The following is an 18,357-nucleotide window of genomic DNA, read 5'->3' on the forward strand; positions in this document are numbered from 1 at the left end:
GGCCTCAGATGGCACATAGCACTCAAGATGAGGCTGAACCAATGCTAAATACAGCTGTGCAGGCATCTCTTTTGCCCAGCTGATTCTGCTGTACATGATGCATCCCAGGATGTGGTTTGCCCTCTGGGCTTCCAGGGCACACTACTGACTCCTCTTGAGTCAGCACCCCAGACCCCTTTCTGCAGGGTGGATTTCCAGCCACTCCTGTCCCGGTTTATACCTGTGTGTGACATTACTCTGTCCTAGGTAGAGAATCCAGCATTTTCACTTGTTAAATTTTATCACACTAATCATAGCCCAATGCTTCAGGTCTCTGCAAGGCCTCTTGTCCTTCAAGAGAGTCAACAGCACCTCTCAGTTTGGTATCATCATCAGACTTGCTAATGACGCGTTAAATTCCTTCCTCCAGGTTGTTAATAAAGATACTGAACAGAATTGTCCCTAACGTTGAACTTTGAGGAATACTGCTGGTGACCAGCTATATGTAGCTCCATTCACTACAACATTTTGATCTCTGCCCTTCAGCCAGTTCTTCACCCAGCATTCCATGAACTCACAGTTGGACAGCTTGTCCAGAAGGATCCTGTCAGGAACAGTATCAATATTGTTAGTCTACACCTGAAGTAGAATATAATTTGGTGGATGTTCCACAGACGAGCAGATTATCTGGGAAAATGATCCACAGAATGATAGATTGTCTGAAAAAGTATACATTGATGGATGATACCAAGAATGGATGGCTTATCGAATTGAAGAAAGCAGGAACCTTCTGTGGGAAAATGAATTAACCTTGTATGTCGGTCACATAAGTTAATCACATGAAGAATCATCAAATTTTAGTATAATTAATATCTCAGGTTGTGTATATCAGATGCCATCACACATGGCAGAGTTGTGCAGACACTGCTTTTCTTCAGAGCTGTGTGTGCAGAATCGACTCCTTCAAATATTCCCTACTGCAAATCTAGGTATGTCAGTATTAGTTTAGTAATATCAAAGGTGAATACGTTTCCATTGTTGGTGTTTCGTTTGGTACCCCACCCTTGAGATGCGTCTGTAATTTAAATGCCACAGAGGGATTTCTTCTGCATTACTTTCACAGTTCTTGCAGACCCTATGGAACCACATGCAGCTCTACAGAAATACAAAGCAAGTCTGGACCTACTTTTCCTCCTTTCTTTTTTACTACCTCCTTTTCTTCTGTGCCACTTTCTAAACATCATTGAGACACAGCTCCTTGGTTCATGAGGAAATCTCAAACAGCCTAACAAATGGCGTGAGAACAAGCTCTTGATGCAGTACTCTTGTACTCGACATCTCTGTGCTGGCAAGCGCTTACAATTCCCCTTGGGTGTCTCTAATTATAATATATGGCTCATTAAAAATGACAACAGAGTTCATCAAGCCTGCATTGTTGTGATTAATTGCAGTGTTCTCTTAATCAGTTGTTGTTATTTATACCTCCACCCTGATGCAACTGATTATATTGTACATTTGCACTGTTCAGAGAGTAACAGAAGGGACACGAAGGACATGTTTACATGATGCAATGGAGCATGGTGTAGATATGCCTGAACTAGCTGTGACCCAAGCTGTGTGCTGGCACAGCAGATAGCTGTATGGTGCTAGAGATACTTGTCTAGGCCTCCATCTCAGACCCACAAGGAAGCCACGCCAAACTCATAAACTCTCCTTCTCAGAAGGATTTGTTAGACACTATCAAGAGTCACGGAGTCATGTCTTCTCTCCTTTTGGTTAAGCTCATTTTGTCTCCAGTTGGTGAAAAATCACAGGCAACTTAATGCAGGTGTTTCTAGGGAACTCCCTTTGTTCCTGATCGTGTGTGTGTGCATATATCAGATATCAGATTTCAGCAACCAGAAGCTAAATCCTTCTTTAAGCCTCCTAAATATAACTTTAAAATATCCTAAATCCACTGACTGAGCACTCCTGTGCATCAAAGAGTGCACTGAGCAAAACTTCAAGATCAATCTCTGAAAATGAGCTCCAGGAGGAACAGGAATTTTGAGGGTGCAAAACTCCATGTAAGCTGTCAATACCAAGACTTTTGTTTGATTCACCCTGAGCTTACATTTGTCTGCAAATGTTTTCTGATCTTCCTGGTATGATTTCAGCTAAGGTATTAAGCAGTTTTAGGGGTCTGTTATTGTATATCCTAACCTGAAACAGACACTAGTAATCTGTCTTTTTTGGAGAAATTGCAGGGCAGCTATCTCTGAAAATAAGTTAAATGCTTTTGGGCACATCAGATGTGCATATAAAAATTGTGGCACTGATATACCAGCTCATTTTTCAGATGTTTTTTGCAGAGAAGCTGCAAACTTCCTACATTGTTCCTACATTGCAGATCTTTTTTTTTAAATGTCTTCCTCTTCTTTTAGTTTTCTGCTTGCTACACATCTGCTCTGCAATTCTCCTGTTCCTCAGTTTCAGGCTTTTAGTTGCAGTCTAATGCTATTTGCACAGCGTTATTGCCTGGAGGCCTAAGTCAACTTTGGCAAGCCTCCTACTGGCATGTTATGTTAATAACTGATTGGTTTTGTTCTCAGCAAGAGCAATTTGTTCCAACAACTGGGATTCATACCACTTTTTTAGCAAGTACACAGCTACACTCTAGCACAAACATTAAAGGCCAAGATCTTTAAAAATAGAAAGGGAGGGATGACCAGCATCACTACATCCAGTCCAACAGCTGCAGGCAATCGTGGAGTAGCTGCCTAGTCCAAACTGCACATCCACACCCCCACCACCCTGAACCTTTCTCCTGAGGAAAAATTAACACTTTCAGTCTTCTGACTAAAGTTTTTGAGCATTTAAGCATCCCCATCAGCTTCAAACATTTAGATGTTTTAGGCAGTCAGTTGTTAAAATTTTGGCTCATGCTGGTATGTAGATACTCCAGGAAATATCATGCAGATAAGAACTTGCAACATACTGCATTGATTCATACACAGTCATGGGAATTAAGGCTGCAGAGAGCACACTTATCTGTAACGTATTTGTTCTTCAGTGTATGCAAAGCCTGTCCACAATATTACATGCATCCATGTTTGTCAATATGAAGATGTATCTCCACAGTTTAAGACAGGCATTTGCACTGCCTGGGAAGTTTAAAAAAAAAAATAAAAATATTCCCAAACAAACAAAAAATGCTACTTTTGAACAACAAAAAATAGTATGTGAAAATTACTTTGTCATCACATACAATTTGCATTTTTAAATGTGTCTGTGAAATTTTACAGTCATTTGCATTTCAAGTCAGCAATTAGATTAAAAAAGCCCACAACTGCAGCTGTGACAAGCACCCTGTTATGTGAAAAAAAAAACCCATAAATAATCCTCTTGTCCTCCAGCAGCAGCTCTGATGAGAATGAATTTTAGCGTAGTGCTCAACTTTTGCCTCTTCAAGGTTGCTTTCATTCTTGATACAGTAGGAAAACCTAAAAGACTTGAAGTCCAAACAAGATATGTATTTAATAATATGAATTGCCATTGGTATTCCACTTGAGCCTTTACAGAGCATCTTTTTGAGCGTCACTAGGATCAGGTGTAGAGTAGCTCCAGAATCACAGAGGGGCTTTTCCCGGCACACAAAATGAGATGAAATCCCATCAGCTCCATAATCCTTCAACTGAACAGGAGATGGAGATCTCTGGGGATGGACATCCATCAGCTCCCCCAGAGCTAGGAACACATGCCCTCCTAGGAAGGGGAGCTGAGGCCAGACACTCTCTTCCTTGTTCTGTTGAAAAAATAGACTCTGAAGCTTTGTATGGCAAAAAGATACAAAGAAGAGTGGGACTTAAAAAAAAATCATCTCTTTTCCCCAGCTTCCTCGGCATTCTGTGCTAAAACCAGCACTTTCCTTACAGAGCTGCTTCCAGATCAGTCCATGACACCTTCCAAGGCGTAACACACGTTTAGCACACAGAGGACAGAAATAATTTAATTGTTCAACTGCTGCTCATGGGTCATGTCTCTGTATAAACAACACTTATCCTTAGCTTTTTCTTTGGGCATCTCGCTTATGATGAAAGGCTGAGAGAGCTGGGACTCTTCAGCTTGGAGGAGACTGAGGGGTCATCTCACTAAAGTTTACAAATATGTAAAGGGCAAGCGTCAAGAGGATGAAGTCAGGCTGTTCTCAATGATGGCCAATGATAGGACAAGGGACAATGGGTACAAACTGCAACATTAGAGGTTCCAAAGAAATACAAGGAAGAATTTCCTCACTGTGAGGGTGATGGAGCACTGGCACAGGCTGCCCAGATGGATTGTAGAGTCTCCTTCTCTGGGGACATTCAAAATCCACCTGGATGAGTTCCTGTGTGAACTACTCTAGATGGTCCTACTCTAGCAGAAGGGTTGGACTGGATGATCTGTCAAGGTCCCTTCCAACCCCTAGGATTCTGTGATTCTGTGATCTCTGCATTTTGCACTAGAATCTGCAGATCGTGGCTGGCTGTGGGATCACAACTTGTCCTGGGGCTTGACCAGGGTCTGATTTTGCACAGGGACATTTTGGAAATCAGATATCTGTGCAGCTGTGCAAGTGTAGTTAGAAAAATATGGAAAGGAAAGGAAAGGAAAGGAAAGGAAAGGAAAGGAAAGGAAAGGAAAGGAAAGGAAAGAAAAGAAAAGAAAAGAAAAGAAAAGAAAAGAAAAGAAAAGAAAAGAAAAGAAAAGAAAAGAAAAGAAAAGAAAAGAAAAGAAAAGAAAAGAAAAGAAAAGAAAAGAAAAGAAAAGAAAAGAAAAGAAAAGAAAAGAAAAGAAAAGAAAAGAAAAGAAAAGAGGAAAGAGCAAGCAGGGCAGGCAGTTTTAGTCATTTTTTAAATTGCTGTCTTGTAGCCAGTGATGGGTTTTCAAACATATCTCTATATCAATGGAAAAGCTCCTTTGGCTTTCTGAAACAGCCCTGCTTCAGCAGGCTGCTGGCTGTGACCACAGGGCATGACCCATGCCAGACAGCCAGAGATACCAGCAATTTAAGAGCAACACACTACTCTGCTCCATGCTTAGCTGTTGCTGTTGCCACTGTTTTTTCTTGTGCGGTTCTTGATAGCAACACTTGTGAGCAGTCTTTAATGATTAGCTTAGCTGGTGAGAGTAGGTGCTGCAGTCTAATGCAGCCCCATCCCCATCACTATGCTTGATGGCTTCAGTTTCAAACCCCAAGATAATCCAGTGTGTATATTCACTTCCTGTGTACATTAATGCTCATGTTGTAACAGAGGTGTGTTATGTCTTAGCCCCAGGACCTCATGGAGGAAATGTGGCATCTTGCAAAAAATATCCATCACCTGTCAATATCTCTGTGCTTCAAAACCTGTTCTTGCCTTGTCAGTGGAGTTGGATGAAAGATACAGAGACATAGTCTCTATTATTCATCAGTGATGTGAAGTGCAACCTTTCCCTTCATATTGAACTCAGGGTTTCTCCTTCCCTGCCATACGTATTAACAAGAATTCCTTTCCTTCCATCAGAAGGCAGTGGATAGTACAGGGAAAAAAGGTTTAGTGATATAAAAAAAGATTGAAAATAAACTACGAGCTAAGGGCTGGGCAAGGGAAGAGAGTGACAATGGTTATTGGGAGAGTGTGTCCAAATAACAGAACAAAGGACATGATCAAGAGGGATAAAGGCAGTAGCAACAGCATATACTATTTTGGTCATTTATGATCCAGAAAGGAGGTTATTATCTTTTTTTTTTCTTTTCTGCAACAGGTGAGAGAAAGACTTGGATGGTGGTTGGGGAAGAGGAGAGCACAATGTAACTAAAAATAGATGACCTTATTTTAGCTCAACAAAGGGAAGGGTGAGGAAAATGTGATTCCTCTCTAAAAGATATCAAAAGAGTAAATGCCAGATGGAGGAGTGCTATTTGAGCTAAAGGACAATTTGGGCAAAAGAACAAAAAGGGGGGAAAAAATCAGCCATAATGCATTCATGCCAGAGAGCTCTTTAACCATCAGAGCAGCAAGACTCTGCAGCATCCTCTTGGCTGGAATCACCAGTGCAGTCTCTGGGACTTCAAGTTAGAGCCTGATCACTGCATGAAAAGGAGTGACAGGGCTGCCTGGCTTTGAAAAGGCAGGATGCTCCTAATGTTCAGGTCTTGCTCTCGAAAAAGCCAATGAAAATGGAAATGAGAGGAGGATGTGCTGGCAGCCTTTTTGTTAGCTAGCAGCTATCAATAGGTCTGAGTGCACTGAAAATTTCCACAGCTAGCTATCAGACCCTGATCTAGCCAGTCCCCTGAAGCTCTTACTTTCATGTTTTACAATCAATTCACAGTGGAAAAGGGTGTATGTCTGTGAAGATAGTGTTTCAGTGGTGATCAACAGGTTTTCTTATTACAACTGAAGCTACTAAATATGCCTTTTGAAATCATTTGACATGTCAACCAGCATTGAACTCTTAATGGGCCACCTAAATATTAATCAGGAATTCTTACAAAATTACTCTGTTACTGACAGTATGAGAGTAGCCCCTCCTTGCCTTCCCACCATCGAGGTTCTCATCTTTTTTATTAAACCTGTAGTAGATAACCCTCAGACTGCCAGGTTGGTGTCAGTGGGCAGGAAACAGCATCGGAATCAGGTTTGGTATTTTTTTTTTTCACTCTTGTGTATTGAAAAGTAGTTCCTAGCCAAAAATTCTTCACTTCCTAAACCTGAACTGTCCCACAGCTTGGGCTACTGTAATCAAGTTCAACATAGTCAGCTCATGGGTAAGGTTTCCTTTACAACAAAGCATGTAATATGTCTACGTTATTTTTAGATAACAGTAACACTATTAGTATTATATTAACATTTGTGTTAATAAAAAAATAGTTAAAGGTCTTATCTGTTGCATTAGGATGTCATTCTGCTTCAGGAGGTGGAGAGAGTTGTCTGACCTGCTCCGTTTCCATTACTTTGGAATGGTTTGAAGGTTTTCATTTAGCTAGGAATTTTGCTGCTAAGGGGCAAACCTGAATTTTGTGGATAGCCGTGGAAAAATGAAAACTCAGCCTGGCTCTTTGTCACCTTACCAACAGTAATGTGCTTGATTAAACTAGAATTGCACAAATTTCTATTCCATGTGGCTATTAGAATTTCAGTCCTTCACTGAATTTTGATCTTTCCCATTTATGTCTTAACTTCTGGCATTTTTTAATGTCTTGAATTTTAGGTAATCGAGATGTACATTTTCCAGCGCTTTGGCTAATATTAACTTCAAGTGGTATGCAAACCCTGTTGAAACCTCTGAGAGCTTTTCTGTGGATTGTAATGGGATTTGGATCAGGACTCTTTATAGCAGTCATTTGTTTGATTCTATTCTAGTTTAATGAGTGATTAGCAGATATTTTTTCCACTCTTTACCTTACACTTGATAAACCAGAATCTGTGAGGAGCTATGTACTAAATAATGATATGATTTTACAACCCTCAAATTGCTTTAGAAAATAGATTTATAAATCATGCACGTAAAAAGTAAAGGATATTGACAAATTCTCTGCTATAAAAGAGGAGGCTTGCTGTGCTTTATGAGAGTCTCTCAACAATAAAGTGTTACCTACCATGGGACACCAGGAAAAACTAGCAGGTCTTCATATATCTTGGTGTCTTGGGTAAATCTGCTTTCTTTTATTTCAGATAATTTACATATCTTTCATACTCAAAGCTCGAATTGATTAATCTTTTTGGGCAAGATTACTGTTTAAATAGGGTTTAAATAACTCTTTGTGCAGGAAGAGTGCTATGCAAAGAAAAAAACCCTTGACTTTCCAATTGTCATTCTCTAAGTCACTTTCCAATCCAAGCAATGTTTCTAACACTGAAAGATACCAACTATCAGGATTTGTTCTACTCGACCTTTCATGATATTTAGGCATCTGGCTTTCCAGCTCAAGTAATCAAGATGATAATTAAACCTACATCTTTGTGAATGTCAAAACTGTCATCTGCATTCAGAACGTTACAGGTCTGCAGGAAATGATGATCAAGAGAAATTTAACATCAGTGATGTCATTAGGTAATTGTTCCAGCATTGGCTTCACCCAAAACTGCCCTGTCAAAGCAAACGAGATGCATGGAAGTATGTTTTATTAACTGCCCATATAGAACATCTAATCACTAATCACACTTTGCAAATGTAATTGTTGAGAGACTTTTAAATAATGCCCAAGCAGTAGTAGCAAGTTACTGGCATCCTTTAGATATTTTCACTACTAATACCTTGCATTATATTCAGTTGTATATGCATTTATTACATAGATTAATTACTTTCTTGCTGCAAATGGGTATTGTGTTTTTGTTAGTAAAACTAACAAAACTCCTCAATGCTTCACATTAAATAATGAAAACATAAATGGTAATTTAAAACTGAATTAATGATGCAGTAGCTTCCAGCTTTGAATAAGGCAAAGTCGGGAGTGTTAAGTTCATAGGAACAAGTGTCTTGAAGTTGTTCATGTTTGCAAGTGAAGTCAAGTCACCCTTTTCCATTCCCAGTAAGTAGTCAGAAGTTATTTCCCAACAGCCAACGTGTTTCCAGTCACACTTGACTGTAAGCCCACGTTTGGCGCTCATCGATACCAAAGGGAAGGTGAGTGGGACAGCTGATCATGATATAAGATCACTTGCATCACAAGATGTCATATGTAACCTGCAACTGAAGCAGTTTAGTCCAAAGCATTGTAAATATTGGAAAGTGTGAGAATTCTTTCAATTTCTCTGGTGTTATTTCTCTCTTGTCCCCCCTGCCATGAGGAAACTTTAAACACAGGAACTCCAGCTGCAGAGCACCATGCAGCAGCACTGCTTTGCACACAGTTCCCTCTGTCGCTGCTCACAAGATTCTCTGGAGGCTGCTTTTGCAACTAGTCAAAGAATTAAAACTAGAAATGTAATATCGGAACTCCAGATGTGGGCTTTAAATAGCCCTCGGTATAACAGGATGTATTTCTGTTGGTTACAAATAGGGTCTACAGTGACTGAGGGCCTAACTGGGTGCCTCAGATAAACGAGCCATGTGAGATGGAACTAATGCAACCTGTGTCTTCTGCAGTGGCAGGGGAAATCAGACACATCTGAAGGGCAAAGCAGCATGTCTAGTGTGCAATTGTCCAGGAACAGCAGTAGGAAATACAGAACTTCAGGAGAATTCATGCCTTGAGGGCACTCATAAGTACCCACTTGGCATCCAAAGCCATTTCATGACAGGAGGTTCCTCTCCATCTAGGATGCAGTTAGAGGTAGTGCTTTTGTCAGCTCTTTACATCAGAGGTAGATGCCTGGAGCACTTGCCCAAAGGATGCTCTGGGTCATGTCCCTGGACCATTCTCAGTTGAGCTGAAATTTCCATCAAAACTCTCCAGCTGCCAACCAAGACAAAAGACCTTCGAAAGCAAGAGGACTGTGAGTTCCTGACTCCAGCCTAGCTCCTTGGGCTGGCTGCATGCTGACTTCTGCTTCCACAATTCTTTGTGCCTTTCACATTAAATATCCCTGGAAGAAAAAAGACTGAAAGATTTCATTGCTAGCAATTTTAAATACTTTTGCATCTACCTACATTACTGGTGTTTTGGGCTGCAAACTCTTAAGAGCAGCCCTAGGCAGGAAGAATTTTGTGCCAAATTACTTCTGTCCCTGTGGATTAAATGTATAACCTGAAGCAAAATTTGAGCCCGGGTGTGCAGAGGTTCTTAATTGCCTGACAGTCTGCAAATTCTCCTTTTTTTCAGTAGTTTTCAAAGGATGGGAAAATGGGGTCTCTAGTGGCAGCTCTGGCATTTTAGATAGAGAAAGTTTGAAGCGGCAGTTAGCTGTTAGACTAATACAGCATCTAATCTGTAAGACTCTCTAACAAGCAGAAGATCTAATGGTACAGCTGAGCAAGTCACTTGGCAGCATATGTCTTGCAGGCTTGAGTCCTCAGTTACCTGCAGATGAGTGGTTAACCTAGTGCAAGGGTATTGTAAACTCTGCCCCGTGATAGAGATGAAGGACAGAGCAAATGCCCAGGGCAGTACTGCTGATCAGATTTAAAGTCATTTAGACAGCTTGCCAGGCTGTGTCCCAGACTCCCAAGACCATTCATATAAAAAGTATTCACACCTAGGGATGAGTGTCCTAACTCTTGAAGGCTAAAACATGAGCTTAAATACAATATTAGAGTGGATAACCTCAATATTACCATGAGGTATCATAGCCCCAAGTACACATGCTGTTTGCCAGTGTACCTTCTACCAGCCAGGGTAATAATAGCTGCTTTATCTCTCGGTTTTTGCAGCAGAAGCAATAACACTTGAAAGGAGCCAACTGCTGGTGGTAAGCTGGGGGATAATTCAGAGTTTAGCCTAAGGCTCCCTCTGGAGTCAAAGGAGAGAGATCGGTGCCTCCAAGGAGGGATTCAGAGCAGGAAACTGAGTGGCTTTGGGGAGCTCTGTGTAGCAAAAATCTGAGGTTCTCTCCCTATGCATTGCTGGAGATAGGCCAGTGCAGGGGTAAACTTGGCCACAGCAGCCACTTTCTGGGTTTCCCCTGTTTCCAGGGAAGAATAAAACCTGCAAATCTAAATTAGGCTGCAATGCTGGGACAAAAGCATACAGCATAACACATTGCAAAAGCAAGGGACATTGTCAAATAAGTTCTGTGCTTGCCTAAGCATTTCTTACAGATTAGTTAATTAGGAAATAATTGAAACTCTGGCTGATTTTTAGCGGCAGTAGTTTCTCCTTTTGTACTATTACATTATCCCATTAATATAGCTTTAGCTTTCCAGTATGACAAGTGATGTTGTATGTTGGATAAGCTGTCAAAGGGTCTGATTTTCAGAAAGTGTCTGTCTGAGTCCACAAGTCAGGCCATTACAAGATATAAGAACCACATAAATATCCCAAATTTGAAATTATTTTTTAAAAACTCATATCCTGTATTTGGAGGAGTTTGAAGGCACTTAGGAGACATTCTTTGTTCAAAACCAGTTCAGAGGACCCTTGGGTTTCCCACTGCTTTTAGTCAGCTGCCTGCCATACTTCTATTAGCAGGTAATGTTTGCTGTTGTGATAGTCATGACTATAAACAAACATCTGTGGAAATAGTCTTGATACCAATAGGAATTTTTTTTTTTGATAAAACAGCCAATCATTTCTACTAGAACCTGAACTCCTTTAATATAATGAGTAGTACTTGATCAATTAATTGTCAATGTTTATCCATACATCAACTCCAAAATGCATAAAGAAATATATCTCTTACCAGATATTCCCAATCACAAAACTAAGCTTCGTACATGATTCATTTTTACTACTCTACACCAGGGTCTGGATTGGAATAAATAGATAACAGAAGTTACTTATGATCTGGGAAGTGCTGCTAGAAGTGAGCAGAAATGTGCTGAAATCAGAGGGAGCCTTTCTGTTGACTTCAAAGGTCTTGCAATCATCTATAACATCTACAAATCTGCAACATTGTGCTGATTTTGACTGGGGTAGAGTTAATTTTCTTCATAGTATATGAATATTTTATCTGATTCTAAAAATTGTGACATTTATGCAAGTGTGTGACAGTTTGTTCCAACACAAAGCATGGCAACTGGGTTTAAGAATGGTGTTGCTTTCCAAATCTTGAGGGTAATTGTTTGGTTTTGGGGGAAGGGTTTGTTGAACTACTGTCAAAATGACTTAAAAAACCTCACTTGGAGTATGTCTGTACCCTGACTCCTGTAAAACAATTTTACATCTAAAAGTGTAATGAACACAATTAGCATTCCTGATACAATTAGCATACCTAGAGAAATTGCTTTTTTTGTGTAGCTTTGAAATGGATATGACATGATTAATGTAACAAATAAACTGGGCACCACTGTCTGGTGTTGACAGTGAAAGCTCTTTTGTTTCCTGGACAGGTAGAACTTACATATAAAGCAGAGGACAAACTTTCCTCTCTTCACTGGTAGTGCGAGTTTGACTTGCTATTAAGAATCTTGCTAAGTCAGTGGATGTAAATTTTCCCTCTTCCTTAATCTACCATAGAAAACACAAGGAAATACGGAAATGTAATGCTTAAGAATCCCTTTTGCTACTTGTGTGTTGATAAGAAAAAGCTTTCATGTGCTTTTTCCTTTAAAATTATGAGATGAAGCATTACATGATATTTAACACATAATTAAATATCATAATTTAACCAAACACACAATCATCACACTCCCTCCATTCCCAGGGGGAGAAAAAAAAAAGCAAACGATTAATCTTTTAATCCTTTTTAATAAATGAATATTCATTCATCAATATTTTCATAAAGCATCTCCTCATCATTCCATTTTACTATTCTTTTTTTTTTTCACTGTTGAAGAATACCAAAAATACATAGATGTGCCTTAAGCAAAAAAGACTGGGTTTTAGTTTATCTTTACGATGGGATGAAATTAACTTAGAGTTAAATCACCATAATATTTCTACTGTTTATTGACCCTTTGGGCTATAACACAAGATAGTTCCAGCTTTTTGGGTTTTTAAACACCTTTTACAAACAAATGATGTGTAAATGATATTTATAGTAGTGCTGAGTTAGAAAGGAGTTAATTAGCTATGAAATACATAATACATTACTCTGGTGCAAATTGGTTGAAATTACCACTTTCAGTCTTAAAGCCATCTATGGTTAAAATCATATACTGCAGCGACATACACATACAGGGACAAGAGCCAGAAAATGGGAGGTCAAGGCAAACACTGTTCTTAACACATGGCTGTATCTGTGTCTGTGTAAGAAGTGGTGCTGGGACCGGAGGAAGGGAATTGGCAAAAAAAGGCACAAAAATGTGTGTTAAAGATGAAGTGTTAACCTTAAGTGAGATTTTCCTGGCTTTTTTCAAGTCAAATCAAGTCTTAGATCTATTTGTTCAAGGTTCAAGTGACTTAAGTATGTCCCATGGAACCCAACTAGAACAATGAATGTGAAATCTTGTGAAAAAGCTGAAATGTGCACCTGCCCAGTTTTTGCCATGACAGGCAAGGTGGACAGTACAGTTTCATGAAAGGGACTGCAGTAACACACTGCTCTCCAGTTGTGCAAAGGGTAAGAGAGAGAGTTCTCAGAGACTCAGTTGTCTTTCCTATGAAGGGTTCTAAAAACGCACATGGTCTCTTTGCTCTGGCCAGGCAGTAATTTTCCCTCCGCTTGGAAATCCTGGCTGAAGACACTGGAGAACTGACCTCAGTGGGATTTGGAGTACATATTTCTATCAACAAAACAAAATCTCTTCTTCTTGTTGACCACACAACTCCTAGGAGTTGGGCTTGAAGAAAAGAGAGACCTGTGATTAAATCATTAGGGTGAGACCACTCAGGTAGTTCTTTAGGGCAATTACTGAAAAGCTTGCTCAAAGATCATTTCATTAGGGCAATTTTTCTAAAGCAAAGCCTGCCATGTTTAAGCTTTATTAAAATCAGGGTTTTTTTCTTTAATTATATTTTGTTATTAAGATAAAAACTTGGGAGGGCTTTTCAACAATTCTACCAAATATGTACTTTGGGAGGTTGTTAATTGTTTAGTTACTTTGATTATAATGACAACAATGTGCTCTATAATCCTTTCACAGTTTGAGTCAAATTAGAGAGCTCATAACACATTGGGGATTACCAATGGGAGTTAATACCAAGGAGCTTTTAAAAACCAAGTTTTTCTGCTCCAGCTATATGGGTTCCTTTGAGGTTCTTCATAACGTACATTTGTCTGCAGACACAGTGCTTAAAAACTGCAGTCACAGCCACTCTGCACCACTGCCAAGGATGCAGCAGGACTGCAGTGCTGATCCTGCACAGGCGAACGCTACCAGCTGGGGATGGCATTGCAGCTTTGCTGCAAGGCAACTGTGCGAGGCCTGTTCTTGGTCAAGAAGCAGCCCCAAGGGTGAGATTCCAATGCAGGCTTCGCAACTCGGGTTCATCTATGCTGAATTTCAGCCCAGAGCAAAGTTTCACAGTTCAGCTGCAAACAGTCTGGGGTGGGAATCGGAACGGATCGTATGGAGCAACAACACAAGGATCATTGCTCTACTCACAGATAAATCAAGTGCTAGAGAGAATATGGGCCATTACAGAGCAAGAACAGCCTTTTCAGTTTCATCTCTTTTTGGGTTTTTTTGGTAGATTCATATCCATATATTTTGTTCCCATAGACGTCTGTAACTAGCATCCAAATCTCCCTATCTGCCAACAATTCCCAGCGATATCCAAAGGAATTCTACATGCAGAGAACTGGCAGGGCTAAACCTGAATTTCTTCTCTTTTTTTTTTTTTTTGATCTATTTATGCTACTGTATTTGTTGTTACTCGAGAATGTACATGATAGAAACACTTTACAAAAAATATATCTTCTTTTCTTTAGAAACGTTTAGCTCTAATAAATAACAAATTAAGTTTACAGATTTGAAATTGGCATACCTTGACGACTACAATCTACTAGACTGAAAAAAGTTGGAATCCCGCTGAGGGAACAAATTGGGATGAAAAGCAAAGTGGACACATTTGCATGAGGGACAAGGTAGAACATAATTGATGCTGAAAGAAAACATGCTATCTTTTGCGATCTGTGATGGCAGCACACTAGCTCAGTAAGTGTACGTGTATATACTTTCAGTATATAAATAAAATATGAAAATGCTCCATTACTGAATCAAAGTATTGGAAGAGCTCTATTTGCTGGATGCTAGAGAATAAAAAGGTTTAACATCACACAAACGAAAAGTATGACATAGCATGCGGTCACAACAGCAAGCACGGGGCAGAAAAATATTGAGAAAATATACTTATATGCATATTATGCAAATATATTTTACATTAACATACAATGTTATAAGAATGTTAAATAATGTGAATGCATGTTTAAAAAAGGCTACAGCTAGGTGTTTTCATGTCAAAGTAGCAAATAACCTGAGACATCTTCTATGCTTTCACTGGAATAACAATCTTTACATCTACAGCAGATGTAGAACACGTTGACGGTAGTTGAATTCTCAGCTAAATTATACTAAAAATGTGCTGTTCTCTTTCAAAATGGCATGGCATCTGGAACCAGTCCAAGGGAAGGAAAATGTGCTGTACATTTACAGTACTTACAAAAGATTCATTTCACTGTTGATGGACACATAAAATGACTGTCTGAAATAGTATGAACACGTATATGTATGTCTCCAAAGACGTAAAGCAACACTGCCATGATCACCTTGCTTGGTGCAGAAGAGAAAGCAAGAGATCATTAAAAATGCCACCCATTCAGGACTGGGGAAAAAATATATAATGACATATATAAACTCAAGAAATTTTAGCAAAGAAAAATACATTTGGCCTTACGAAATTGTACTTGATGGATCTGTAGTATAAATGACTTGTTTTAAACGTTACCAGTGTAATTCTACTGTTTTCTGATTAGTGTGTATGGCAGCATTTACAAACAATGTTATTAAACACTGACTTTATACACGATTACAGCTGTTTGAAAATTTCTGACAATCAAAGTTTTGTAGTGACAATATGCAACACTTACTTTCTCAAGGCTTGTTGTTTTGATGACACCTGCCTTTTAATTGAAAAAGTTCCTCTGGAGCACATTCTATGTTTAAAGTGTCCATAACCTCAAAACGAATGTGTACATGTGTGTGTGCATACATATACTTTTGCTTTGCAGTATGTGCTTTTAAGTACACACAATTCTTTGCTACATGTATTCACACATACATGATTATGGTCTACATAGTAAAAGTTCATATATATATATATTACATATAAATATATATAAACTCTGCAGGCAAGGAATACTTCACTTCTTATAATTGAAGTCCTTTAAAAAAGTTCAGTCACTCAGTTAACATAGTATAGCCAGTAAATCAAGTTGAAAAGAGAAAATGTGAATGGAAACACCATTCTTGACCATCTGTCGATGGCATTCACATCTGTTAGATCAGGGATTTTTATCTTCAGTTGCGAAGACCTTCTTCGTAAATGGCCCCTCCTGCTGTGGGAACCTGTTCTTTCTGATGAACGCCTCCCAAAGCTCTCGCGATGTGAACTCTGTTTTCTGTACTGGATCCCTGAGCTGTCAAAGGAGATCGTGGAATTTCGGGCATCCGTCACGCTGGTGGTGACCTCGTTGCTTGCCACCTCGTTGTGAATTTCAAGTGACGTTAGTAGAATGTTTCCATGGGTGTCCACCTGGGGAGTAAAAAATAGAGATAGAAATTGCTTCAAAAGACTTGGCACCTATCAGCAGAATGTGGGCATATTTCAATCTCCAAACCCATACATATTTTAAGAAAGCACGTATTCATTTTCAGCATGTGACAATCTTAGAAAAAATGGCAACATTCATCTGCTGAAAGTTAGGCAAGTACTTAAATACTTTTACAAACAGGTTTATCATCATGCTACCAACACCTGATAGAAAACCCTACGCGGCAAACCAAATCATATCCCTCTCCCTCTAAAATAACCGCATTTTAAAGGATGACATAGTTCAATGAAATCTCTACACTGCTAGCAATAGGGTGAGAGGCTGAGGCATGGATTCTCTCTCTGCTACAGTAAGAAATCACATTAAACTGGACTGAATGTTTTCTATCTGGGATTTAAAACCAGAAGAAAAAGTGACTGTGAAGTTTCCTAAAATCACAAGAATAGTTCTGACCTGCTGAACTCTTTGCATTTTGCAGTCACAGAACTCCTTTACAACTTTCCCCTTAAACTTTTCCTTCCAAAGTCCTTTCTAGAGTTTTCCAGTCATGGCAATGCTTAACTGCAAGGCTTTTCCACCTGGGTAAGTGATCTTAAAGAGCAATGAAATTAAACACACAAGAAAGCTGCTAAACCGAGGAAATATGTGTCACCCTTCCCTTCTGCCTTCACATCCAAGAGGCAGTGAGCACACTGCTGAGCACAGGAGGGCAATGTGATGCCATTTTCAGTAATTAAGAGGAAAGTTCTGATCATTTAGAGTCTTTAACAAATTCTGGGCCAGACTCTTCAGTCCCCAAGTAGCCATAGAGGAGGAGCAGCACAGAGCTGGGTATGGCCTCTTCAATACAGGAAAACATCCAGGTCCCATGAGTGGCACTGAGAAGAAGTCCTGGACGATACTGTCTTAGTATTTGGTAGCTTCAGTGGTGGGGCACCACATCCCCTTGTGACCCATGCTGGCAGGCAGGCAGAGATCATGGCTGATGCAGGGATCAGCTTCATCTTTCCTGCCAGGTCTTGGTAAAGGAAAATGATGTTTGCAGGTAAAATAAACATTCCATGCTGAGTATGTTCAGCCAGTTAATGCATGTGTGACTCTGCTCAGGTGATTCAGTTCCTCATGTCAGAAATAGATAGTGAATCATCGCACACAGGATAACTTCCAGTTTTACATATACAATTTATTAATCCACAATTAATCCTGCAATTAGTCTTACTTTTTTTAACCTGCCACATAATCTAGTTGTGTTAACTGTGCAGCAGCTAACATCTCATCTTAGAAACACCTGTTAGTGGTGAAGCAGATTTAGTGGTGGACAAAAGACACTACTGCCATGGCCTTTTGAAGTTTGTACAGGGATCTGATACCACCTTCTTTGCAAGCTTCGTGTGATGCATTAAATGTATGCCTGGCTATGTGTCTGTCCATATGCACTTAGCTTTTTTCAGTCTTGTTAAAATTATGTACAATGGATATTTCTCTCATCAATTATTGATGCTACAGCTTATCTTTTCTCAGTGAAAACAATTATGATAATATATCAGTAATGCTTTGCCAAGCTTCTGTCCAAATGGAAAAAGAATATAAAATACTACGGATGACATACAGGCAAACACAAAAACATCCTAAGGTATCTAACAAATCCTGCTGTTGTAGACAACATCACATTATGCTGATGAGTGCCTATAAATAAAAACAAACTACGAAAATCAAAATAATGGGGTGAAGAAGTCTCAGAGGTGATTAAGAATAATTTATTTTCCCCGTGGCAGAAACCCGTTGGGTACAAAAGTATGAGCTTGAGGTTTGCAGAAACAAGTTCATGCTGTTGAGCGGTATCTGTAACCAGGGAATACACACAGCTGTAAAATACAGCTGTGGATGGCATCAATACCTATGGTGATCTCTGAAAAAAAATAAAAAGGTTTTGCTTCCACTGATGGTTTTTTGGCTTGTTTTTTTGGGTTTTTTTTTCACAAATACTATAAATTGTGATCAGTATTTGTAACAGCATTGTGTAAAATATTTCCACAATCTTTAATTTCCTTACAAAGTTTAAAACTAAATCTCTCATCCAGGTCCCCATGGCATCACATGTTATCTTTCCCATCTCCTC

The 18,357-nt window shown here is 39.4% G+C and overlaps 1 protein-coding gene across 1 annotated transcript in view; it reads right to left on the reverse strand.

Annotated features, from left to right (window-relative positions):
• Positions 1–12,271: 12,271 nt before the first annotated feature.
• GABRB3 (gamma-aminobutyric acid type A receptor subunit beta3) overlaps positions 12,272–18,357 on the reverse strand; it is a 115,338-nt gene continuing 109,252 nt past the window's right edge. The window contains exon 9 of the mRNA XM_061998105.1: positions 12,272–16,219. Coding sequence (XP_061854089.1) covers positions 15,869–16,219 — 351 coding nt within the window. The 3' untranslated portion in view covers positions 12,272–15,868. The remainder of the gene's footprint in view (positions 16,220–18,357) is intronic.

The sequence above is a fragment of the Colius striatus genome, chromosome 1, assembly GCF_028858725.1.
Source record: "Colius striatus isolate bColStr4 chromosome 1, bColStr4.1.hap1, whole genome shotgun sequence".
NCBI lineage: Eukaryota > Metazoa > Chordata > Aves > Coliiformes > Coliidae > Colius > Colius striatus.